At 36.3% G+C, this 26,977-nt stretch overlaps 1 protein-coding gene across 2 annotated transcripts in view; it reads right to left on the bottom strand.

Moving 5' to 3' along the window:
- Window positions 1–10,820: 10,820 nt before the first annotated feature.
- atp2a3 (ATPase sarcoplasmic/endoplasmic reticulum Ca2+ transporting 3) overlaps window positions 10,821–26,977 on the bottom strand; it is a 62,179-nt gene continuing 46,022 nt past the window's right edge. The window contains exons 11-22 of one of the 2 annotated variants that reach the window (XM_051893260.1): window positions 24,856–24,987; window positions 22,564–22,680; window positions 21,846–22,064; window positions 20,616–20,951; window positions 18,059–18,279; window positions 17,771–17,973; window positions 17,451–17,536; window positions 15,592–15,725; window positions 15,067–15,184; window positions 14,112–14,229; window positions 13,920–13,948; window positions 10,821–13,809 (exon numbers count right to left, since the gene is read on the bottom strand). In XM_051893260.1, coding sequence (XP_051749220.1) covers window positions 13,944–13,948; window positions 14,112–14,229; window positions 15,067–15,184; window positions 15,592–15,725; window positions 17,451–17,536; window positions 17,771–17,973; window positions 18,059–18,279; window positions 20,616–20,951; window positions 21,846–22,064; window positions 22,564–22,680; window positions 24,856–24,987 — 1,689 coding nt within the window. In that variant the 3' untranslated portion in view covers window positions 10,821–13,809; window positions 13,920–13,943. The remainder of the gene's footprint in view (window positions 13,810–13,919; window positions 13,949–14,111; window positions 14,230–15,066; window positions 15,185–15,591; window positions 15,726–17,450; window positions 17,537–17,770; window positions 17,974–18,058; window positions 18,280–20,615; window positions 20,952–21,845; window positions 22,065–22,563; window positions 22,681–24,855; window positions 24,988–26,977) is intronic. The other variant, XM_051893259.1, reaches the window with a different exon arrangement.

The following is a 26,977-nucleotide window of genomic DNA, read 5'->3' as shown; positions in this document are numbered from 1 at the left end:
TTATAATCCCCATCTCTCAGAACACGCTGTTTGATATTTCCCCCTACTCCTACGTAAGAGTAGGGTAACCCCGCCCATGACTGGTGACGATCTGCCCTGTTAGCAAAGACACACCCCTGAGTGAGAAGCACACAAGATCCAGATCCTAATAGTTGGATCTAGATCCAACCCCTCCCACTTTACATATCCCTAAACCTACCCGACTCCGCCCCCTGGATCTAAACCTACCCGTCTCCGCCCCCTGGTTCTAGATCCAACTCCTCCCACTTTACATATACCTTAACCTACCCGACTCCGCCCCCTGGATCTCGAGTGTTCTGCAGTGAGGGGCTACTGACAAGAGTCCGCCATTTTTGTGTACTCGCAGTGTCAGCTAGAGCTATACAATGTCTGTGCCAAAAAGCATTACAAATGTTCTGTTGTTGGATGTACCAACGAACATACGAGGCTCCATAGACTCCCGCCATCTGAGTCACTGAGGACACCGTGGTTTAAGTTATTACTCAAGGATCCTCTCCGGAGCGCTACTGGTCACGGCAGAGAGAGCTCGCGCACTTTATTACAATCCATCGGAGTTGTTTTGCGGATATAAAGTTTACCAGTTTATTAAGCACCCCCGAAAAGGCATAAGGTAGGTCTGTATATATTTGTTTACTGTTAGTTGTAACGAGTGTTTTTGTGTATTCGCTGTGTATGTTAATGATAATGCAAGGGAGAGTTTACAGACCTTATGCGCCAGAGAAACAAGCGCGCCGCCATCTTTATAAAACTGTCTTTGAACTTCCGTTTTGCGGTAGCTCTGTACATTTCTATGGCATCGCTGTTAAAGAATAATTAGCTAGTTAAGTGGATTTACTTGTTGTAGAGTTAATGAAAGTTATCGTGAGCATTGTAATGTTTAAAGCAGATGTCTTAAATGTCAGTGGACCCAGAAGATTTTAAAACGAGCAGTTCATTCATAAATGTAAGATCGCTGTGGAAATACAAACCGGAAGTCAAAAGACAACGAACGCAACGCTAAAAAGGGGCGGGGCTACATAAGGTCTATAGATAAAAGACTTTAATGCGCACTTCTTGTACTGTGTTTTATTCAGCTCTTATGGTGACTTTCTGAAGTGATAACATACGCGCCATCTTTTGTGTGATGTACGATCATAAAGTCATCAGTAAAGTTTTGGCTATCATTCGGACGGTTTGCTACAACAGGCTCATACTAATAGTGGATAAAAGCAAGATGAAAACATAAGATATAAACACAATTAAACTAAACTATACCTGTTCTGTCTCCATGCAGCATATATTATCTGGCTCTGTAGGGATCATTTTCAGACTCCGATTCGAACTAAACACAGCTACAGAGAGTTTCTGACATTATTAGTGCGTGAGATTGTTCTGTCACCGGAGCTCGGAGCATCAGCTCTTGAAGCTCCGCCCTCTTAAATGCGAAGCTCTGGGTGGATTCTGATTGGCTGTCAATGTTTTCATCGTTCATCAGCTGAAAAAAAAAAATTCTGAAGTTAATGATATCGTTTCTTACTATCGAACTATTGCCACGTTCACACAGCAGCTGAATACGGTTGTCAGTCCTGTATTTGAGTCCTTACAGTAACGTTTACACACAGTACGGTTATTTACGGTACATGTAGGTAGGGTATATAACAAGCAAAGTAGGCTACAAATGTCAGGAAAATATCAGTTCTGCTCTTGTTTATAATTACCAGTAGTGTTGTAAAACGAGGACATTGTCATGTCACCATTAGTGTCCCAATGTGTATGAGCCAGGGTCCTTACTGTCCTTACCCATGACTGAATTTGTGCACAATATACTGATTCGCGACCTAGGGAGCTAGGGAACTAGGGAACTGATTGAGATGCACCATTTGAAAGATACTAAGAATTTTCATGATTTCAAAAAAAATTTTTTTCATAAAATGCACAGACACACACATTTACAGTATATAGCCTATATACATCTGCAGATATACATATATAGACACACACCTTATTTTCAACAAGTACGTAAACTATTTCCTGTGAATGTGTGAGACTTCTGATTCAAGTATTTGTACTACAAACCAGTTTGTTTATGATCATGATAATAAATTACAATGATATGATGAACAAATGCCAGTTTTCCAATATCACGCAGTATAATAGACTGTTTTTGTACAGCTAAAATAACAGAGCGGCTGACACTGTAAGCCTACATGTAGTGCTACATGTAGTAGGTCATCTGCGTAATTGTGTAAACAAAATGAGCACACAAAGTATACTGAAAAAATAGTAATAGTTTATGGCAGAATGGTATACTGAACATACTGTAGCGCCGATAATCTCCCACCCCCTATTAGATTGTAAGATTAAATGAAAGGAAACCTGATCTAAAGCTGTAATGCTTTTAATTGACAGCTATTTAAACCTTTTGGAAGGCTAGGTAGCTAAACAAACAACCTTATGCTCGAGTGTCTATAAATTTGAGAGGCAATTGCATCATGCCCCATGCCCCATGGGTAATGACAAGTGAGTTCATTTATTCAAAGGTCAAACCCATCTGTTCCTTTTACTTTTGCCTATTACAGACTAATCCGAGTCTACAAGATGGTCTGATATAAGTAATGGGTGGTGAAGTAAGTTAGCGTGTACATATGCCAGCGGGAATAGAGGCTGTGTTGCATAGGTACCCATAATGCTGAGCAAGGAGCTTCAAAGGAAAATCCTTGTCTTGGGGGAGAGTTTGGAGATCATCATCACAGCACTTGTCATGGTGCTCTAGGTGAAGAGAGGACATACACATAATCAAATGCATCACTGCCTAATGATGATTACACACACACACACACACACACCTAATCCAAAATGAATTCACTTTTACACACAAGATGTTTCAAACACATGTACACATACACAAGGACTCATTATGTAGCTACTGTGCAATTTTCTTTTTTCCTGCCTTTTTTCTCTCACCTTTTACCATCATTGAGTGTATTCTTGAGCTCCATTCAGTCTTTTCACAATAATACTCTGAATGTCTGCTGTTGAGTTTGCTATGACTCATACCAATAATTTACACCAATGCTTTTAATATGCTCTTACTGCCACCAAATCGAGGAGAGAGAAAGGGGTAATAGACAGAGAAACAAGAGATAGATAAGGAGGTAGAAAAAAATGGGGGAGCGAAGGAAAGAGGGATTGGGTGGCAAAGTGATTTATCAAGCTGAAGGAAGAAGAAATCAAAAGCAGATCCTTAAGCCTCGAGCACAACAGTGACAAACAGGCAGCTTTTGAAACCTCTGTGTAATGTATGTCTGAACATTGAGAGAGAGGAAAAGAAAATGCAATATGATGGGATAATTGCGTCATTTCTCAGTGCAGGCTCTCAGATTAGCATAAACTACAATATATGGCCCTTCATTTTTATAGGCACAAAGCAATCTTTTTTATAACTATTAGAATGCCAATGCTGAAGCATTACATGCACTAAAGAGTATGACAATGTTTAACAGATCAAATGCACATTATAAAATATGATTTCCACAAATGGACAATCAGTCAGTAATGATATCGACACAAAACCTCAGAAAAAAATGAAGAAATTTTGAAAAACAAAGCTTTATTTTGATACGTTCTGAAAAATAAATAAATTACAGTTCAGTAAGTGAGTAATATCAAAGTCCCTTTAAGACAAGTCATTTCACTCGGCGGCCATCTTTGAAACGCCTCTCGGGCATTCAAGTGCAGCTCCTATCTCTTTGAATGGGGAAACATCAAATTCTCCAAAGCTGTTTGCCAAGCTTTCAATTAAATTTCATATTTGAAATCACCAATGAAATCTGACAACAACTGTCTCATAAATTTTGTTTCTAAACGCTCGAATCATGGCAAAAAAAAAAAAATGGTATAATTCAGGCTGGATCAGGCTAATGTGCATGCGCAGTCCTAAATGCGCGTCTCTTGTGCCTCATTTCGGAGGCGCGCGTCTGACTGTTTCTATAGACCTTATGTAGCCCCGCCCCTTTTCAGCGCTGCGCTCGTTGTCTTTTGACTTCCGGTTTGTATTTCCACAGCGATCTTATGTATTTATGAAAGAACTGCTCGTTTTAAAATCTTCTGGGTCTACTGACATTTGTTTAGACATCTGCTTTAAACATTACAATGCTCACAACTTTAACTCTGCAACAAGTAAATCCACTTCACCAGCTAATTATTCTTCAACAGCAATGCCATAGAAATACAGGTGCATCTCAAAACATTAGAATGTCAAGGAGAAGTTCATTTATTTCAGTAATTCAACTCAAATTGTGGAACTCGTGTATTAAATAAATTCAATGCACACAGACTAGAAGTACTTTAAGTCTTTGGTTCTTTTAATTGTGATGATTTTGGCTCACATTTAACAAAAACCCACCAATTCACTATCTCAAAAAATGTAAATACTTCATAAGAAGTATATTTTAAACAGAAATGTCAGGCTTCTGAAAAGTATGTTAATTTCTATGCACTCAATACTTGGTTGGGCCTCCTTTTGCATGAATTACTGCATCAATGCGGCGTGGCATGGAGGCAATCAGCCTGTGGCACTGCTCAGGTGTAATGGAAGCCCAGGTTGCTTTGATAGCGCCCTTCAGGTCATCTGCATTGTTGGGTCTGGTGTCTCTCATCTTCCTCTTGACAATACCCCATAGATTCTCTATGGGGTTCAGGTCTGGTGAGTTTGATGGCCAGTCAAGCACAGTTAAACCATGGTCATTGAACCAGCTTTTGGTACCTTTGGCAGTGTGGGCAGGTGCCAAATCCTGCTGGAAAATGAAATCAGCATCTCCATAAAGCTTGTCAGCAGAAGGAAGCATGAAGTGCTCTAAGATTTCCTGGTAGATGGCTGCGTTGACTGTGGACTTCAGAAAACACAGTGGACCAACACCAGCAGATGACATGGCAGCCCAAATCATCACTGACTGTGGAAACTTCACACTGGACTTCAAGCAACATGGTTTCTGTGCCTCTCCACTCTTCCTCCAGACTCTGGGACCTTGATTTCCAAATGAAATGCAAAATTTACTTTCATCTGAAAAGAGGACTTTGGACCACTGAGCAACAGTCCAGTTCTTTTTCTCCTTAGCCCAGGTAAAACGCTTCTGACGTTGTCTTTGGTTCAGCAGTGGCTTGGTACTTGGAATGTGACAGTTGTACCCCATTTCCTGAAGACGTCTGTGTGCGGTGGCTCTTGATGCACTGACTCCAGCTTCAGTCCACTCCTTTTGAAGCTCTTTTGAAGTTCTTAGATCAGCTTTGCCTGACAATCTTCTCAAGCCTGCGGTCATTCCTTTCACTTGTACACCTTTTCCTACCACACTTTTTCCTTCCAGTCAACTTTCCATGAATATGCTTTGGCACAGCACTCTGCGAACAGCCAGCTCTTTCAGCAATGACCCTCTGTGGCTTACCCTCATTGTAGAGGGTCTTGATGATCATCTTCTGGACAACTGTCAAGTCAGCAGACTTCCCCATGACTGCTGTTGGGATTACTGACCTAAACCCAGTATTTATACCCTGAGAATGGTAATTTAATAGAACTTGAAATTAAATATTCTAATAATTTGAGATTATTATTATTTTTTTTTTTTGATGAGCAGAAAGCTGTAATCATCATAATGAAAACAAAAAAGTCTGGAAATATTTTACTTCATGTCTAATAAAACTAGAATATATTCAAGTTTTACTTTTTGAATTAATTTGAAAAAAAAAAAAAAAAAAAACTTTTTCATGATATTCTAATTTATTGAGATGCACCTGTATACAGAGCTACAGCAAAAACGGAAGTTCAAAGACAATGTTATAAAGATGGCAGTGCGCTTGTTTCTCTGGCGCATAAGGTCTATAGGAACCGGAGCTTCTAACGGCAGCTGCAGTGACGCGATGACTTTACCAATCGGCGATTGCCTCTTATTTAGAAGGCACTTTCTCCCATTCAAAACAATAGGAGTTATGCATCTTGTGTTATTGGAATCTATAGTCTTTGGTAATATGTTGATTCTATAAATGCTCTGACCAGTTCAGTGAAAGCAGACTAATTCAAACCAGTAACTCGTCTTTTTGAATTTTTAATTAATAGAACCAGCAGGAATCAGACAACACTGTTCGTGCTGTATGGCTATATTTTCAATTCACTATAAAGAACCTGCTCATTAGACTCATTTGTGAATTGGACTACACTAGGTACAATGTATGTTTTTGATTCGCTAAAAAGAACCGGCTCATAAGAGCCATTCGTTCAGGAATCAGACTACACTGGTTGCACTGTATGTTTTTGATTCACTAAAAAGAACCGGCTCATAAGAGTAATTCGTTCGGGAATCAAATTGCACTGGTCGCACTGCATGTTTTTTGATTCACTAAAAAGAACCGGCTCATAAGAGTCACTCTTTTGGGAACCAGACTACACTGGTTGCACCAAAGACTATAGAATAACACTTAAAGGGACTTTGGTTGCACTGTATGTTTTTGATTCATTAAAAAGAACCGACTCATAAGAGTCATTCTTTTGGGAATCAGACAACACTGGTCGCACTGCATGTTTTTGATTCCTCTTCTCTGACCGCAGAAATCACTGTTTAGATAGGATTAGTTAAATAATGACTTTAAAAGTATGGTTCCAAATATATCACATCTGTAGAAGAAGGCATTAAAATGATCAAACTTGACAGTAAAGACATTTACAATGTTACAAAAGACTTATATAAAGGCTGTTCTTTTAAACTTTCTATTCATCAAAGAATTCTGGAAAAAAAAGCACCACTGTTTTCACGAAAATATTAAAGAAATAGTTCACCCAAAAATGAAAATTCTGTCATTTACTCACCCTCAAGTAGTTCCAAACCTGTATTTCTTTCTTCTGCTGAACACAAAGGAAGATATTTGGAAGAATGTTTGTAACCATTGCCCCAAAACTGGTCTTGCTGTGCATTTTTAAATCTAAAAAGAAACGGCTAATTGGTTTGTTTATGATTTCTTTTGTCATTGTGAACACTCATGCACTGTTTACAGTCATCTAAAAAGTGGTCTACAGACAGTAATGATTGCAGTTACACTGCAGGCTAAAAATACTCTTAAAGGCAGTGTTTAGTTAAAGATGAAATGGCACAGATAACGTCAATATTCAGATTAATTATAGGCTTATTATTAATGGAAAACAGATTATGCCTCTGAATCGCTCACACCTTCTCTGACCGCAGAAATCACTGTTTAGATAGGATTAGTTAAATAATGACTTTAAAGGTATGGTTCCAAATATATCACATCTGTAGGGGAAATAGGGTCAGAGATGGCAAAACAGAAGAATATTAACAATGTGCAGTTATTGATATTGAATAAGGCATTTAGGTGCATGCTTATTAAGGGATCATAGCTAGCGTGGGGAAAAGGATGAAGACACTAAAAATAAGCGTATTATATAATATGGTTCTGGAATACTGAGATACAGCAACAAAATAAAAATGAGAAGAGAGAGAAAAACAGGTATTATGACAGATAAATCATGCCTTAATAACAAACCTTAAAGTTATCTAATCCTAATATTAAGCACTAAATGAGCATGCTACATGTAAGATGGTATTTATTCTCTCAATTTTACAGCAACATTAAAAGAACATTTCACTCAAAACTGCAAAATTCTGTCATCATTTACTCATGTTGTTCAAACATACAGTCAAACCAAAATTTATTCAGACACCTTGAACATTTCATTCATTAATACAGTTTATTCACTATAGTTTAAAAAATGCTAATAAAATATGACAAAATCTCAGAGTTAACTGTGTCAGAAAAAATTAATCCTAATTATGTCAGATAACACTTAAGCAAAACGTGGTCAGGTCAAAGTGTCTGAATCATTTTTGGTTCCAAACTTTTAGTTTTCAGTTTTACTGGTAGTCCACTGTATGAAGAAATTTTAGGTATAATATGTCACAGTTTACTTTATTTTTCTATCCTCACTTACATAAATGAACTATAGTGTCCTGCACCCACTAGTAAAAATATATCAAAAATGTCTGAATAATTTTTGGTTTGACTGTATGGCTTTCTTTCTTCTGCAGAACAAAAAAGAAGATATTTTGAAGAATGTTGTTGGGGTCCAAACAATAGACTTTGTTGAATTTCATGTTATTTCTTCTAGAAAGTCATACAAGGTTGAAGGACATGGTTGAAGGACATGAGGGTGAGTAAAAGATGATAGGGGTGAACCATTTCCTTAGCAGCATAATATATTGGCCAAGCAAAGACAAATATATAATTGGATATACTTTCTTTACATTGTCTTCACATGATTTAATATTTAATTTAATACACTACTGCTCAAAAGTTTGGTGTTGGTAAGATTGTTTTTGAAAAAGTCACTTATGCTCACCATGGCTGAATTAATTTGATCAAAATACTATAAAAACAGTAATATTGTGAAATATTATTACAGTTTAAAATAACTGTTTTCTATGTTCATATGTTTTAAAATGTAATTTATTCCTGTCAAGACAAAGCTGAATTTTCAGCATCATTACTCCGGTCTTCAGTGTCACAATCCTTGCTGAATAAAAGTCTTTAATCAAAAAGATTAAAGTCTGCATAATAATTTATTTTATTTTTAAAAAAAGTCTTGACTGACCCCAATCTTTTGAACGGTATTGTATTTTGTATTCATTGATTTTTGTCTTTATTATTTCTTTTGCTTGCATGATCTAATAAACTCCAATATCACTCTAGAGTGCTTTGTCATTTGTGAGTCACACATGATGAAAGTGATTGGGTCTAGTGAGAATAATCAGCCAGGTCTAAAGTCTCTGTGGTCTCAGAGTGTGAAGACTAGTTTGCCTCAGATCTGCTCAAATACAAAAAAGGGCCCTCTAACCTGCATTAGTGCACAACCTATTCAAATAAACACATCAAGAAACACAATCATACAGTACATATATAATTTACGATATAATGAGCTAACAAAATTGGAGTTTGCAAAACACTTTTGATGCAATACAAGCTTAATTAACAGAAACTACTTCATAGAAACTAAAGTTATTAGAAATTACGAAAGTTATTACTTTGATTCCATGAATGCTGAGTGGAATTAAAGTACTGTATTGTTACTATGCAAAGATAAAAATTAGAAGTGGTCTACACTATTCACAGCAAATTGCCATTCGTCATCAATTGTATTTGACGCAATGCTGAATTTGCTTATATTTCAGGAACAAAGCTTGTATTTTGCTTGCTGTTAGACAATGAATGTTTTTTTGCTTGACTATTGTGACCTAATATACAGGAATACATCATCCTATTGTGAGCATATGTTGTCTCATGGAGCATTTAAGTTCATTATAAACTGCACAATCAATGGACATTGAATTCCAAAGTCGGTTGCTGTCCATTTTTATGCTGTCTGGATCTGGTTCTGACTGCCCTTCTTTGGTCAGGTCGAGGTCAGGTCTTGTAATAGACATTTAAATCTCAATGGGAACAAACTGATTAAATAATGGTTTAATAAAATGACAGACTATTAAAACAACAGTAGACAGACATCCTGCAAGTAATACTAATAAACATGAAAAATGGTCTCATTACTGCGATAGGCCTAGTTACACTGCTGTTCAAAAGTTTGGTTTTTTTTTAAAGAAATTAATCATTTTATTCAGCAAGAAGGCATTAAAATGATCAAACTTGACAGTAAAGACATTTACAATGTTACAAAAGACTTATATAAAGGCTGTTCTTTTGAACTTTGTATTCATCAAAGAATTCTGGAAAAAAAAAGCACCACTGTTTCCACAAAAATATTAAAGGAATAGTTCACCCAAAAATGAAAATTCTGTCATTTACTCACCCTCAAGTAGTTCCAAACCTGTATTTCTTTCTTCTGCTGAACACAAAGGAAGATATTTGGAAGAATGTTTGTAACCATTGCCCCCCCATTGACTACCATAGTATTTATTTTTCTTACTATGGTAGTAAATGGTGGGGTGAGATCTGTTTCTGATCTTCCTTTGTGTTCAGCAGAACAAAGAAATTCAGACAGTTTTGGAACAACTTGAGGGTGAGTAAATGACAGAATTTATTTTTGGGTGAACTATCCCTTTAAGCAGCACAACTGTTTTCAGCACTGATATTAAGAAATGTTTTAAAATGTTCTAATTTAACCTTATAATGTAGAAATCAAGTTATTAGGAGGTTTAATACAGATACAGCTAACAAACTGCAAAAGAACGCCATACTGCCAGGAAAAAGTTTCATTTACAGTGAAAAATCCTTCAATTCCACCAAGAGTGCCATCTAATAGAACAGAAATTAAATGGTTTCATCTGGTGAGCTTAGAAACATACTGCCTCAATGAGGGTTGACCGAGTACTCACACCCACTATATCTCCATGGCTTTGCTTTTTCTCACAGCAAGACTTCATTGTGTGGAGATCTTCTCTGGTTCCTCCAAAGCCTATCAGTGTCTCTGCAGTTAAACCCCCACTTACAGTATCTCCGTCTAGCATGCCTCTGAGGAGCGACATGTTGGCGGTGCAGAAGAATTACTTGATGAAGGAGGGACCCGCACCTCATTAACTATGAGAAAAGGCTACTTGAAGTTCAAATTATTTAAATTATTCTATAATTTAATTCAGAATCCCACTGTGTCTTCGTAGATTAAGTAAAGACGTGCAAATGTGAGTGGTTGAATAGACCAGTAAGACATGATATTACAGTGTCACCTTGTGGTAGCTAGTGTCCATTGCACCCATAAATCTAGACCTGCAGATACAGAACGCAAAAAGAAAGCAACAACAGCATCAAAATAAATTATAAGATAAATAATCTTTATTTGACATGTCATATATAAAATTATGTATCCACAATTAATATTACCAAGGCGTTTACAGAGAATTCTTTCTCAGTAGTGGGTGCAAAGCTCCAGCCGGTTTGTGCGCAGGCAGAAAGACAGCTGTCCAGTACGAACGGATCATCTCAGGACCACACTGAACTCGAGAGCGAATGGAAGGAAACGTAACTAAAATCTTTTGTTTGCTTTCCTGATTGTCAACCTTTCGAAAGTGTTCATAACGAACAATCAAGTACGTTTCAGAATGAAAACATTCAGTATTGTTTGATGAAAACAGTATGTAGCAGAAGCACCAACAAAAGGAGTTTGTAAATGAATGGAAATAGATTTACAAAGTGGACGTCCAACTTTCTGCATAACACACAGACATTTCATACCTCTGGAGGCACATGTACCCACACCAAGCCCTTCAAGACAACGACTTCATAAGCCAGTACTGACTACTGGACGTCACTCTGTGTAAACCACACGATGTTCCTTTACCAGAACAATCAAACAAACAAAACAGACAAACAAACAAAAAAAAAATCCTCAGACATTCAAACCCAATTACAGTTGCAAAAATGATCCTTAGCACAATTCTTATTTTTATTTTTCAACTCCTAAGCTAAACTGAAAAGAGACAGAAAAACCCCTGCAACCTTTAAAAACAAACTGTAACAATGAATAAACAACCTCCACTATTCTACAAAATATTCTCATCCTCGGTTACTTGAACGCAGAGAAGAAGAAAAAAAAGTTTTTTGGACTGTTTTCTTCCGGGTGGTGATGTTTCATTTAAGTCATTATTAAAAAAATTAAACATACTGTATAGGTTATTAATTACAGTAACAAGGTTCCATGCAATCAGGTATTTCATTTTTTTTTTTTTCTGTACAGAGTTCAAGAGATCAGTAGTTATTAGCAAGGCTGTACAAGCCCACACTTTCTATTGGCGCAGATGCTAGTGTGATAAAGCGGCCTTACTGCCTCGTGTCAATACGCTGACCCTAAAGTTATATGGTAATACATTGCCATTGGAATAGTTAAAGGTGTGAGAGCACATGGGACACAGAGCTTGTCTGTTTTAAATAGCATTTACATCACTCACATATGTTACTGGCTAAACAGATGATTCTAGACTGTGACAAAAGGATGCCATCATAGCTAACAAGCGGACACAGACTCTTCACACTGCAGTTTTACCACGGTAAGCATAATGACACCAGGCACAGGCGTAGTTGGTTTGCCGATTTGTCTGAAAACAGCACACCAGCATTTCCCAACAGATCGATGAAGGCATATCATACCCTTAACAGCAAAATTGACAAACTAAACCACCTGGGTTCTTTCAGTCAAATACATTATTATTACTTTATTAAAAACAAAACAAAAAAAAGAACGAAAAAGCAGCCAAGTTCATCAAGATTGCAAGAAAAGCACTAGCGGTAGAGAGTCCTCCCTCTGCAGACATGTACGGCAAGACCCACTGCGTTAAGGATGTTTGTGTGTTCATGATGACGACCATTTCAACTCAAACAAAATGTAGAATATGGAGGAAATAAAACGAGCAAAGGAAAAAAGCCATTTGGCAGCATACAGTATTAAAAGATGAAAGAGGTGCAGCTTAGGACTAAAGATGTTAAACAGCTGTGATTACATTTACTAGGATAAAACGGTACAGGGAAGAAGCGAGGGAAAGTACATTCAAGTGAGACCCCTTCACTCTGTAATGAGGGGGAAATGTGTTTGTTTCAGTCTGTGTGTCAGATAATGTTAAGCAATGCTGCAGACCTCGACTGCCCTTCACGTCAATTAACAAATCCCTTTCTTTCCTCCTCTTTCCTTTCAAAACCTGCCATTGATATTAATACTTACAGCATGTGACAGGCTGCTCTATGTTTGGATCGATTTACTTGCAGCACATACCTGTAGTTACTAGTGTTCAACTGGAGTTCACTCTAGAGAATAAAGGAGGTGAAGAAGAGGAGAACTCTGGGATTCATCAATTCACTTGCTCGCTTTGTGTTTACAATCATATGTAAAAAAAACTTTTGGACAGTTTTGAAATTCATTCCTGGGCCTATTATTACACATCCTAAACTGAGTGCGTTTCAAAATTCTCAGGTTTAAGCGACACCCATTTTAGACTTAATCTAAAACAAATGCAGATTTTTTTTTTATTCTTCAAGTGTAATATACAAATATGCTGCCAGGTTTAGTCTTGTGTAAAGTTATCTTAAGGAAACGTATAGCTAAGAGAAGTACTGAAGGTGGCAACCCCATCTGTAAAAGAAGAGAGGAAGCAGAAAGAAACTGGAGTTGACCACTTAAAGAAACTGGCCATTCTGTCCAAACAAACATTCACACGTTACAAGACCCCTATGGTGCCATCTCCATCCTCTCTTTTTCAATTTTCATCTCTTTTCATTGCTTATAGTGATTTTTTTTTCTATGGTCAAATTATGATTCATCACCCCCCCAGTGAATTTAACCTGTAACACCCAAATGTTTAACCTCAAACCCTCTTCATCTCCCTCAGATGCACTGGTAACTGCCCTAATATGTACAGCAAGTGTGTTGAAAGCTAAAAGCAAGATAAAATAAAACAAATGGTCACGCAACTGCTTGACATGATTGAATTAGGCCCATGCACGTGCCAGCACATACACACACGCGCACAGACCTAATGTCTCACTCTCTCACACACACACATACACACACACTGTAACAAACTACAAGCCCTGCTTGTTTTAGTGGTGGCTGAACATGCAGCTGAGACACGGGAGAACTGATGACGAGGAGTCTGATGACGCGTGTGTGTGTGAATGCGTGCGCATGGGGTGCAGTCTTAAAAGAACGGAGGAAAAAGGCAGGGGTGGGCTTGTGTGTGTTCATGTGTGTCTGGAGGAAGTTGTCCTAGAATTTCAGCTGCCGACTCTTCCTGTACCTTTCCTCCTCTTCACCTGCAGAGGCCAAAAAAAAGAGAGAGTGGTTTTTATAGTGCCTCTAGGAAATGAAGACCAAAAGAATGAAGGTGATTTCGAAATGGACAGGCTTTAGTTAAAGAAAATACCTTTTAAAAGATGAGAGGACAAAGTTAAACTGCCGGAAGAGAAACAGATCAGAAGAAACAAACAGAAAATGACAGTCAATATAAAAGAGACAGAAGCATTGACTGGAATATTATGAACAGTCACATCAGGGACAGCGATGACACTTTAGCCACACAAAGAGAGGGAAACATGTTCCTGTAAACAGTCTGTACCTTCTAAGTGGTGGCGGGAGATATACTTGAGTGCCTCATCCAATAGGATGACAGGAATTGAGATCTTGAGGACTACAATCCATTGGGAATAATGCAGCGGAGTTACCTGGAAGATCAGCTGGGAAACACAAACAAAAGTGCAGAGGTCAGGAAAACTGAGAGAACATTGTAGCTCTCACTCCATATTTTCTGTGAATAACACGCAGAGGTGTAATCTCATCAGGTGTGAAAAAGGTGCCAAAGAGGCGACCCGGGGGGCATGTCCCAGCTTTATATTAGCTTTAAAATGTGGAGTTACAGTCAATTTTACATGAGAATATAGGAAAAAAAAACTCACCACATAGTTTTTATTTATAAAAAAAATAAAAAAAAATCTCTCTACTTCAGTTGTTATGGAACTGATTCAATATGACTATACAATACTACTACTACTAATAGGGGTTAATTTATGATCATCAACAACAACATCAGTGATTATTATTGTTTTTATTGTTGTTAATATGTTATTAAAATATTTGTATTTTATTAAATTATAAAAATATAAACAAACATTACTACTATAATAATACCATTGAATCTGTAGTGTAAAAAAAAAAAGTATTTTTTTAAATAATCCTGATACTACTAATAATACTAATAATATTTATTATTATTTTGCAGGTCTTTTGACGTTCTTAATTTCTTTGTTTTCAAACATAAACCATAGAACATTTATTTTTGAAAAACCACAGCTTCTCTTTTGCTCTTTTAAAATGATTCTCATTTCTGGGTGAACAATCCCTTTACATACTTAAATATGCAGAAGTCTTCATCTTGTTTAGTTTTTTTTTTAGGTTTATTCCACCAGGTGTTTTTTGAGGTATAATCCATCATTTATACCATTGTATAAAAGAATAAAACTCACTCTCTATAGTGACAGAGAAAAAGAGAGATATTTCCTATACATTTCACTTACCGGTAGAGGCTCCACATACAGGATGAGGAAGTGTAGAGACATGGACAGGATTATTGCTCCCAGCAGCCATATATTCACCCAGGGAGGCATCCTCAGCAGAGACTGATTCTCTGACAGGCTGAATGAGAGAAGAGTTGGTCTCAGTCAGTGCCTTAATTTACTTATTTAACAATTAGCAAGTAGTCATTTAGGTTATGCTCACAATAAAAATTAAACAATGCAAAGGAACACTCCTCCTGAGCAACCTGGGTGTAAATGCTTTGATCAAGGCATTAAACCTGTAACATTTCAGGGACCAACCCAGATCAGTCTACGGCACTCATATTTTACTGAAATAAGAAGAATGGAAGTAGCGAAAATGATAATAAAAAATAAAAAAAAATTAAGAAAATGAACTTGAGAGCTTTAGCAGACCACATCTCCACCGAGCTCATGAGACATCTAAAAGGTGCTTTAAAGAAACTAGTTAGACATATTGAAAGAACACAGCTGATGCAGTGCCATTACCATGGCTGCAGGTCTTACCTGTTAAGAGCGTTGAACATCTCTATGGTAACAAGCACAGAGAGAGCCATGGTGGTGGGGTAACGTGACTCAAAGACCTCACAGTTAATGCCCTCAAACATGGGGTTTTCTTCTGTACACTGCATGAAGTGTCGCTACAGATGAGAAAATTAGAAAAAGACAGTATTATTAGCACCACTAGCCAGCTTTAGCTACATTTCAAATGGTGATCTTCAAGTGTTTGTTTTCTAAGTGGCTTCACAGTGTCTGTTAACAATACATAAGGGCTGTGTTTTGGTATATTTAATAATCTCAGATGCAAAATTAATAAAGACAGGAAATCATTTGACCCACTGATGGCAGTCATTGTGACCTCTGAAGGGCTGATCTGATATAAGAAAAGAGCAGCTGTGTAGATCATCCTGTGAGATCTGAACTCCCTGACACTGAACAGCTGTGTCTTTATTTTAACATGATAGAGTGCTATATTCAAAGAAACAACCTCAGAGAATAGTTCAAACTTCCTAATTTGGCATTAATCCTTGGTGAAGCTGTTTATTCCTAAACAGTCTCAATCCTCCGGACAAAAACACCATAATTTGGGATTTCTTTAACTTTAAATGCAGCTATAATACTGTTGATGTTTTGCAGATACTAATGGGTCATTTCTACTATGCTGTACTTTTTTATGTCCCTATTATGTCCACTGCCATTCAAAAGTTTAGGGTCAGAAAGATTTGTTTTTCAGCAAGGATGCATTACATTGATCAAAAGTGACAGTAAATACATTTATAATGTTACAAAAAAATCTGTTTCTAATGAATGCCGTGATTTGAACTTTCTATTTATAAAATAATCCTTGAAAAGGTGTCATGGTTTCCATAAAAAATATTGAGCAGGACAACTGTTTGCAACATTGTTAATAAGAAATGTTTCTTGAGCACCAAATCAGCATATTAGAATGATTTCTGAAGGATCATGTAACACAAAAGATTTATGGAAAAATAAATCACATTTTAAAATATATTAAAACAGTTATTTTAAATTGTAATAATAATATTTCACAATATTACTTTTTTTACTGTATTTTTTATCAAATAAATTCAGCCTTGGTGAGCAAAAGAGACTTCTTTCAAAAACATAAAAAAAATGTCCTACCCCAAACTTTTAAACAGAAGTGTACATTAATAAAGTGGAAGAAAAAATAAACAATTGTTAAAGATTTATATCATATTACATATCAGGTGATTTAAAATAATTTGACTACATCAACTGAATGAAAACTTGTTTTCTTAGGAATATTGTAATCAATTTGTACATTTTTCATTATCCCATTAGTCCCATAAAATCCATTTAACAAACAAAAGCCAGGTTATTACTGACATGATCTTCTTCAAGGAAGTGACATTTGGTGGCAGGAAAACAACAGAACAAACATCAGTAAGTATTAGCACAGATGTTCTGTGGTATTTGTCTCACTCCAGAACTTTCCATGCTGTTTGATATTATCATAATGAAATCAGTAAGACAATATTAAAATTTCAGTAAAAAGACAGTAAAACATAGTAAAATTAACTCCTCATGTAATCTATCGATCACTCCCTTACTGAGCACACGCTGACTTTATTTCTATCCTGTTAGGCGTCCTGGTAATTTTCCTGCCATTGTGTTGTTATTTTTAGTTATTAATAAAGCTCAAGTGCTTGAGCTTGTCCAGAACATTTCCAAGTCTGGAATATCCTTTTATAGAAATACTTCCTTAAAATAACTCAGACATATTTTTTTTTCAAATGGTACTTCATAACAGAAATTATCCTAGTAATAATAATAATATATGCTGTCAGCAAACATAAACATATTGTGTCTCACTACTGACTCACCAGTTGATAAAAGGACACCTGTGGCCCCTCCTCATCAAACAAATACCACCAGGTAGCAGCACTGACAGTGCCTAGACCCACATATCCTAGAAAAACAAGAGTACAATCACTAAAGTGAGGTTTAATGGCTCATACACTGAAATGTATCATAATATAACAATAAAAGACTGTAAAAATGCCACAGTAAAAGCCTGTTAATTGGTTAATTGTTAATTTACAAAATTTCACTTTTCAATTTTAGAGCTGACACAGTCTTCAGGGAAGATCTGTAAGTGTCACTCATATTAGATTCTATGGAATAACCAAGATATCAGGCTAACCTCCAATGGCCAGGTATCTGAAGAAGAGCCAGCCAGAAATAAGAGGCTCCTTAGGGTTTCGGGGGGGCTTGTCCATGATGTCCAGGTCAGGGGGGTTGAAGCCCAGGGCAGTGGCCGGCAGACCATCCGTCACCAGGTTCACCCACAACAGCTGGACAGGGATCAAAGCCTCAGGCAGGCCAAGGATGGCTGTCAGGAAAATACTGTGAGAGGGGAAAAATGGGAACCCACATGAGTGTAAATGTGGATGGGAAACTGAAGCACTGCACAAATCAGGCTCTCACTCACCACACCACCTCTCCCACGTTGGAGGAGATGAGGTAACGGATAAACTGCTTCATGTTGTTGTAGATGGCTCGTCCCTCCTCCACTGCGGCCACGATGGTGGAGAAGTTATCATCAGAGAGCACCATTTCGGAGGCTGACTTGGCTACAGCTGTGCCTGAGCCCATGGCGATGCCAATTTCAGCCTTTTTTAAGGCAGGGGCATCATTCACGCCATCTCCAGTCTGAAAGTGAGATGGGAGGAAGGAACAGAGTGAATGATAAAGGTTAGTAGATACTCATGGGCATTTCACATGTCACTTAACATTTGGTCCTCCTAAGCTCCACTTATAAACCGTGACTAATCTGCTGGATAAACGGAATTGTGGCATATGTCAGACATCATTCCCGAATGAAAACGTTTAATGTCAGTATGAACTCACAGAAAGATTTTTTTTTTTTATATATTATTTTTTTTTTAAGAAATTAATATTATATTCAGCAATTTAATTTTATTCAGCACTGATGCATTAAACAGTAAAGACATTTACAAAATTATAAAAGATTTAAATAAAAGATTCAAATAAATGCTGTTCTTTTGAACTTCCTATATAATAAAAATGTTTGAAATGTCACACTTCATTCCAGAAAACATACAAATAATATAATGAACACATTTTACTGAAAAATCACATTGTTCTAGAAACATCCAATTCCTTTCTATGGTATGTTCTGTAAAGCTTGTCTGAGTTGGCAAAAGTAACCAAAAGGGGTGGAGCTTATCAAAGGGTTGATTTAAAGTCTATTAGTTTAAATAGTGGATTAAAGTAAAGATTCAATCCACATTGAGCTTATAAAGAGAAATACTGATCAAAATGTAAATTATCCCTCTGGTATTATTCATCTGGGGGTCACACTTGTGTTGTCCACGGTCAAAAGTGACCGAAACACCTGAAATGTAACTTTTTTTTTTTTTTCAGTAAAATCAATGTAATATATTTTTGTTCAATAATATTTTTTATTTTGTATTTTAAAAGAATTTCATGGTAGTAATTCATTTTTATGCAATAATTATGATCCATTTTCCCCCGATGATAATAATAAAAACTTTTTTTCTAAAGCTGTATTTCATGTTAAGGTAGAGACAATGTTTTTGGCAGATTAGTGCCATCTGGTGGGAGTAAAAAAGAAAAACATCTAATGGTGTAACCATTAGATTCCTATATAGCTCTATATAAAAAGACTTAGAAATTCTCTAGTTGCTTTTAGACATAAATACTTATTTTTTATTAAGTTGTGGATTTGGATATACATTTAGACATTCTCAAAGGCTACTTTTTTGTCATGATTTAGATTTTTATTTATTTTTTTTGTCAGAAATGTTGATTTAAAGTGTCAGTTTTTGCATTAATTTTACTAGTCAAACCTGAACACAGAGAAAGACATTTTGTTACACTAACATCAAAAGTGTAACAAAAATTAACAAGAATGCTTTATCAGAGCTATATCAACCTGATTTCAATCTCTTATTAGAGTCTTCTGGCTCAATTTTTCCACATTTGCTCACATAGCGAGTGTCATAAAAGTCAGAGTTTCGTACCATTCCGATGAAGTTACGATTTTTACAATTTCCAAAAATTTTTTTTTTTTGGTCTAAAATGACCAAACAACACCAGAGGGTTATATTCACTCTTAGGTAACAGCTTATTATAGGCTGGGGATTAAACAGTAGTCAAGTAGAGGATAAGGAAATCTTTGTTTTCTTCTTCTGAAAGAAGCAAAGCACCTTCTGTCATACACACTGATGTCTGGGAAATACCTCAAGTCCCCAAAGACAAACAGACACATGCATACAACAAAGCTGGAGGCGACAGCGTGTGAACAGGAAGAACACTGACATGCTCTCATAACTCCAGCGGGGAAAATTAGCATAAAAGACAAGGCTGTCTGTCTCAGATATGTAGGTGCTGCAGAATATTACATTATTGCTAAGAGACTGCAGAGTAGAATCAGAGACTTCATCCTTCATATGATCCCAGCTCTTTGATTGTATAATTGGCACCTTCAATCGTATTAACAACCCAACTGTGACAACTATGATCTCATGGTGTATTAAAAGTTATTCATTGGTGGTGGTATTGAAGCATATTTTATTTTACTCAAACCAAAAGCATAGCAATAAGATTATACAATAATATTAATATTAAAGGTTAGGTTAATGCCTAATAATTCCATGACTATTTTCATGTTAATTTCAATTAAAAAGGTTTGAGTGCAGGGCTCAAAATTAACTTTTTTTCCACACTTGCTAATGGTGGGTGATTTGAGAAAATTATTGACTATAATAGCGAACTTACATCAGAAAGGGTCAGACTATTGTTCTTACAATTCAATTTAAAACATTTATTATGCTGTAGCTCCTAATAAAGTAACCAACTGATGACTGACTTTCACTTTTTCAAGTCAATGTTTACTACTATTGGGTGGTTGGCGAATGTTTATTTCGGACCCTCTTTTGGTGTTTTAACAGTTTTTTTATGAGGAACCTTTGTGAAACCAGTCACTAACCACTATATCTCACCATCGCTGTGATCTCATCAAAGGACTGTAGATAAGCAACAATCTTTGACTTGTGTGCAGGCTCGACACGGGCGAAGCACCGTGCCCTTTTCACAGCCTCTCGCTGGGCCTCTGGAGTCAGGTCATCGAACTCTCTACCCGTGTAGGCCCTTCCTTCCACATCTTCATCCTCATTGAAAATGCCGATGCGTCTGCAGATGGCCACGGCGGTGCCCTTGTTGTCCCCGGTGATCATGATGACACGTATACCGGCCTTGCTGCACAGCTTCACTGAGCCAATCACCTCCTTTCTGGGTGGATCCAACATCCCCACACAGCCAACGAAGGTGAGATTTGACTAAACAGATGAACAAATTTTGCATGTAATCCCAGATATGTAAAATTACATGACTTAATCCACATGCAAACTTTATGAATTTAAAGGGATAGTTCACCCAAAAATGAAAATTCTGTCATCATTTACTCCCCCTCAAGTTGTTCCAAACCTGTATGAATTTCTTTGTTCTGCTGAACACAAAGGAAGATATTTGAAAGAATGTATGTAACCAAGCAGATCTTGTCCCCCCCCATTGACTACCATAGTAGGGGGAAAAAAATACTGTGGTAGTCAACAGGGGGCAAGATCTGCTTGGTTAAAAACATTCTTTCAAATATCTTCCTATGTGTACAGCAGAACAAATAAATCTATACAGGTTTGGAACAACCTGAGGGGGAGTAAATGATGACAGAATTTTCATTTTTGAGTGAACTATCACTTTAATTTCATTAAACAAACAAAAGCAAGACCCAAAAAAGAAGAAATGGTATCTACAAACAAATATTATTTGTACATATACATATATATATATATATATATATATATATATTGCTTTAATTGTTAATTGACAATTGTTAATAATAAATATAAATGTAACAAACTATAATAATAACTAATTAAAATTGGTTTTAATACATAATTTTAAATCTATATATTCTATTTCAAAAGACATTTGAAAAGTGTCTTTGTGTTATCCTGCTTTAAAATAAAGCTCTTGATGTTTTGCTATATAACGCAATGACACTGGTATATTTTTAGTGTCATTTAAGTGTTCAAATACTTTATACATTATACAAATACATTATAGTATACAAAGCGAAATGAGTTTAAAAAAGATAACTGGTAAAACTATGGTGGTAAACAATGCAGTGCAGATGTGTATAAAGATTCTACACAACATCCAAACTCTCTCACTTCATACTCCGCGAACTTGACAGAGTTCTCCAGGTCCATTTTGTCATCAGAAGGGGGAGTGTCTCGTGTGGCCAAAGCCAAGCAGCGCAGTGTGTCCCTGCCTGACCCCCAGTCTCTAATAGTGCTCATCAGCTCCTCCTTCACTGCCATGGTCAACGGGACACGGTTTTTACCAACACGCACAAACTGACAGCGGTCAATCACGCTCTCTGGAGCACCCTACATACGGAAAGAATGAAAGGATGAATGAAATATAGCAAAGTTTACTGAGGGTATTTATAGATGTCCGATAATCAGTGTTGGGGGTATCGCAAGTTACATAATCAGATTACTTTTTTCAAGAAATGCATTACTGTAAAATTTACAACAAAATATCGGAGTTATTTATTTATTTATTTATTTTTTAAAGCGCCCTCTACTGTACAGGTGTGTATTTGCAGTACCTTTTGCAATTGCACTTTTGGTGCAAAAGGGCCTTTACCTTTGCTAAAAATAACATTTTTTTTTTTCTATTTTAAAAAACAAGCAAGACCAGCCCATATGAGAAAAAGTAATGCAAAAATAATGTAATGCAATACTTTCCATAAAAAAAAATGTAACTAAGTAACGGAATTAGTTACTTTTTAGGGAGTAACACAATATTGTAATGCATTGGCAGTGTTGGGGAATGTTACTTTTGAAAGCAATGTTTTTGGATGTGTGTTTAAGTTAGAAGTACCTTGACAAACATCTTGCTCTGAGAGTTTGAGCCATTGGGAGAGCAGTACACAGACATGGACTTCCTGTCTCTAGAAAACTCCAGTGTGAATTTTTTCTGCATTAGTTTTCTGATAATCTAGGGGAAAAAAGGAAAGAAAAAGGAGAGAGAATGAGGGAAGTTACATTAAACAAAAGTGAAACACTCTATACTGTCATTTTGTGTGTTGGGTAAGATGTCACTCTCAGCTGTTTTTAGGGCTGCCTTAATATACACAATAACTGACAGATTCTATGCAACACTGCAGTAGTTTTCTCAAAAAGTGTTTAAGACTTTAATCAATATCACATCAAGTGATAAAGATTACAGCAGCAGCTCAAACATATTTCCAAATATGTTTGACCCACAGTATGCAGGTGACAGTTCTAGAGGTTAGTCATTCAGACAACTGACCGCAGGGTTAAACAATAAGGCATCCCTGCAGATAACTTTTCATTTATACTTTTATGAAAAAAGTACACAACATTTAATGAAAAAACATTCAAAAGTTTTGGGGTTGGTAAGATTTTTTTCTTATGCTCACCAAGGCTGCATTTATTTAATTAAAAAATACAGTAAACAGTAATATGAAATGAAATATTAGTATAATAAAAAAATAAAAAAAATATTATATATATATATATATACACACACAATAATATACAAGTTATTCCTGTGATGGAAAAGCTGAATTTTCAGTAACCATTACTCTAGTTCTGTGTCACATGATCTTTCAGAAATCATTATAATATGCTGATTTGGTTGCCAAGAAACATTTTTTAATTGCTTAATATTTTTGTAGAAACAGTGATATATTTTTACATTTCAGGATTCTTTGATGAATAGAAAGAATGATGTTTATCTGAAATAGAAATATTTTGTTTTTACTGTCACTTTTGAGCAATTTAATGTGTCCTTGCTTAATAAAAGTATTAATTTCTTTAAAAAAAAAAACAAACAAACAAACAAAAAAAAAAAACTTACTGACCCCAAAATTTTGAATTGGGAATGTACATATTTCTAGCATAAATAAATAATATTTTGCTAAAAAATAAAAACTGATCAGATCATCCCCCATAATTCCCTGTTATGTATTTTCTTTTGAAAAAATAAAATAATATAAAAATAAAATATGCAAGAGAAACTTTCAGTGATGCAACGGCATCATTTTGCCACTAGGTGGAAACCACCTCCGTCACATGAGAACAGAAGGCATTTACACTGACCTACCTACAGTACATCTTGCTCTGTCTCTGTTGCTGCCTGTCTGTGGCTCTCTTTTATAATAGGATCAGATGATCTACTCAGTCATTCTACAGATGTTTAGATAAGGCATGCATGTGTGAGAAAACCAGTGTCTCCCGTTTCCAGCTTATCTGAGAACATGACGTCATTCCTCAGCAGGCTTCCTGTGTTCTCTATCCTCAACAGCTTTAAAAAAACAAAAAAACAAAACAAAAAAAAAAAACATCTAACTCCCCCTTACATCCATCTATGTGCCCATTCAACCGTTTGACATCTTTGAAAGTTTACCACCAATATGTGCTGACAGAAGAAATGTCTCTTTTCATTTCCAAAGGGCAGTGAAGTTTTGGATCAGAGTGGAAAGTTTAGATAACCTCTCCATACACTCGCCTGGTTATCTAAATATTATGCTTTGCCTCTGGGAGTCTGTGTGACTAAGTTTCTTTTTTGGAAAGGAGAAGGCTTCAGGGGTCAGCAGAATAAAGAAAGCGGTGCTGGTCATTCACTCTTTCAGAGAAAATTGATCCCGTAGGGAAAAAGGGAGAGAGGGATCAAGACTGTTCCAATGTTTTTGTTTTGTCCCAGTGGTCTTTCACATCATACTGACACCAATCAGCGTGGATTTATCTTCTTAAGAGTGTTTGTGTGTTAGACGGAGACAATAACCAATCATGTTTTCAGGGTTTTAGTCACAATCATTTTGTTTATACTGATGGATCGTACACATGCCAATCCATATCATCACACTTGACTGTGTTGTTGAGTACTTATAAAGCGCATATTAATGCCTTATTCTGCATGACCGTATTCCACATCCCTTAATCCTACCCAATTCCTACACCATGTCTTCATTTCTTTTAAATATCCTGCTTTGCACCACTAGCCAAACTTTATGAGCTCTAATATATCTTCTGAAGCTTCAACTATCTATCCCTCTATTTATCGTTTTTCATCACAAACTCTCCTGTTATGTTCTCTTTTATTGCAGTCTGTCTCATATCCTGTTGCACCCCATGGCTCCCTTCTTACCAAGTTGCACGCTGCAGCTCGGTCCACTTTGCTGAGTCCAGAGAGGTCCGTTTTAAACACGTTCATCTTCTCCACCAGCGTCGTGAGCGCAGTTTCCGTGGCCTCGCCCACTTTCTCGTACACTCCTTTAGCCTGCGGGACAGCATAAGCACAAAAGTGTGTAAACATTCAGTGCCCTATCAGCACAAACAACATGTAGAATACGGCACTTGCATAATCCTAGAGTCATGCACTCATTTCAGAAATGATTACGGTTTATGTGCACTTTAAATGTCACATAAAAGCAATGGACCATGCGAGTTTGTACTGTAACAAAGTAATCCAACTTCATTTAACTCTGTACAAGTCCAGCAACTAAGCATGTCCTATTATAATATTTTAAATAGTTTATATATAGAGTTCTTAACATTTTTGGGCAGTTAATTTTCATGACTTTCCCAGTCATTCTTAATTACTGGATAATGCTTTTTATTTTTAAAATAAAAGCACATGGCACGTGATTCTTTGGTACTGTTAAACATTAAATGCAAATCAGTTTAGAAAATGCATGTACACTAGTGTTCAAAAGTTTGGGGTCTGTAAGATTTTTGAAAGGATGCAAGGATGCATTTATTTGATCAAAATACAGTAAAAACCATAATATAGTGAAACAATTACAATTTAAAATAACTGTTTTCATTTTTAAATATATTTTAAAATGTAATTAAATTCATGTGATGGCAAAGCTGAATTTTCAGCATTATTACCCCAGTCTTCAGTATCACATGATTCTTCAGAAATCATTCTAATATAATGATTTGCTGCTCAAGAAAGATTTCAGTGCTGCTTAATATTTTTGTGGAAACCATGATTTTCTTCAGGATTCTTTGAGGAATAGAAAGTTCAGAATTAGTTTGAAATGGAAAGCTTTTGTAACAATATAAATGTCTTTACTGTCACTTTTGATAAATTTTATGTGTCCTTGATGAATAAAAGCACCAATCTCCTACTGATCCCAAACTTTTGAATGGTTACGTATGTAAATGTAAAAATCATTTCATAGCTGTAGCAGATTTTACTTTGTATGTCAAGAACCAATACTTGGGATTTATAGATTTGAACTGTTATACATTGTAATGTACTAATGTCTTTAGTAAAATCAAAAACATCCTGAGATTTGAATGTGGCACAAGGTGAAATGCTCAAAGACTAATTTCTAAACAGTGGTATACTGCAAAATAGATTATTTTCATGACCTTTCCAAGACTGTAAATAACAATTTTACAATTATATGATATTTCCAGGTTTTCCATGATCATTGGAACCCTGTTTGTAACTATAATAGCTGCACCTAAAGACCATAAACATCCCAACATTGTTACGCGTCATTCAAACACATGGTTCCTGTGTTAACATCTATAATGGTTTATTAGATTCACAGTTCACTTTATGGATGGTGGTCAACTCTGTCCTAAAATATTTGCATTATTCCAGGAAGCAAGGTGCTGTGGTAGTGAAACATGGTATTTACTCATCTAGTGATTATTTATCCTATTAAAAACATGGTGAGAATACAGTGATAAGACGGTTTTAGTATATGCTTAATCCTGCCGATTTAAATTTGCTAACAGCTTGCACCAGCGCAAACCCTCTTTTGGCATTAAAAAACTACTGTCAGGATTTACTAAAGACATGCAGTGAAAAATTAGCGCTGAAAAGGCCTGGACAACAGTTATTTTTGCGGCTGACCTTATTGCATAGTCAATTTACTGGTATTTGCGCCACCCCCCAAAAAGCATGTCTTAAACCAGACGCTAATTTGCGCTGATAGCGTTGGTCATTATGAAAATGATCCGGCTGCATCGGAGTTCTTTAATTTGCACGTTGTCAGTAGATCACCTGCAGAACTTTCCACTCCCATTTGTGCTTTTTTGGAAATTGCACTCTCAAGCTAATTTGCCCTGCTTAGTAAATCTGGCCCTTAATGTATTTTTACTCTAATGGCATCCTTTAACTTTATAACATTAGATTGGGTGCCTTCAACAACAAAGCACGTTTTAAAAATCTTTGGCTTGTCCTAACTTGCCCTGTCCTTTACCCAACCTGACAACCACGGAAAATTATATATTACGCAACACAGTAA

This window comes from Ctenopharyngodon idella, chromosome 5 (assembly GCF_019924925.1).
Source record: "Ctenopharyngodon idella isolate HZGC_01 chromosome 5, HZGC01, whole genome shotgun sequence".
NCBI classification, from domain to species: domain Eukaryota; kingdom Metazoa; phylum Chordata; class Actinopteri; order Cypriniformes; family Xenocyprididae; genus Ctenopharyngodon; species Ctenopharyngodon idella.
The sequence above is the reverse complement of the archived record's forward strand: the minus strand, read 5'-3'. Positions and strand labels throughout refer to the sequence as shown.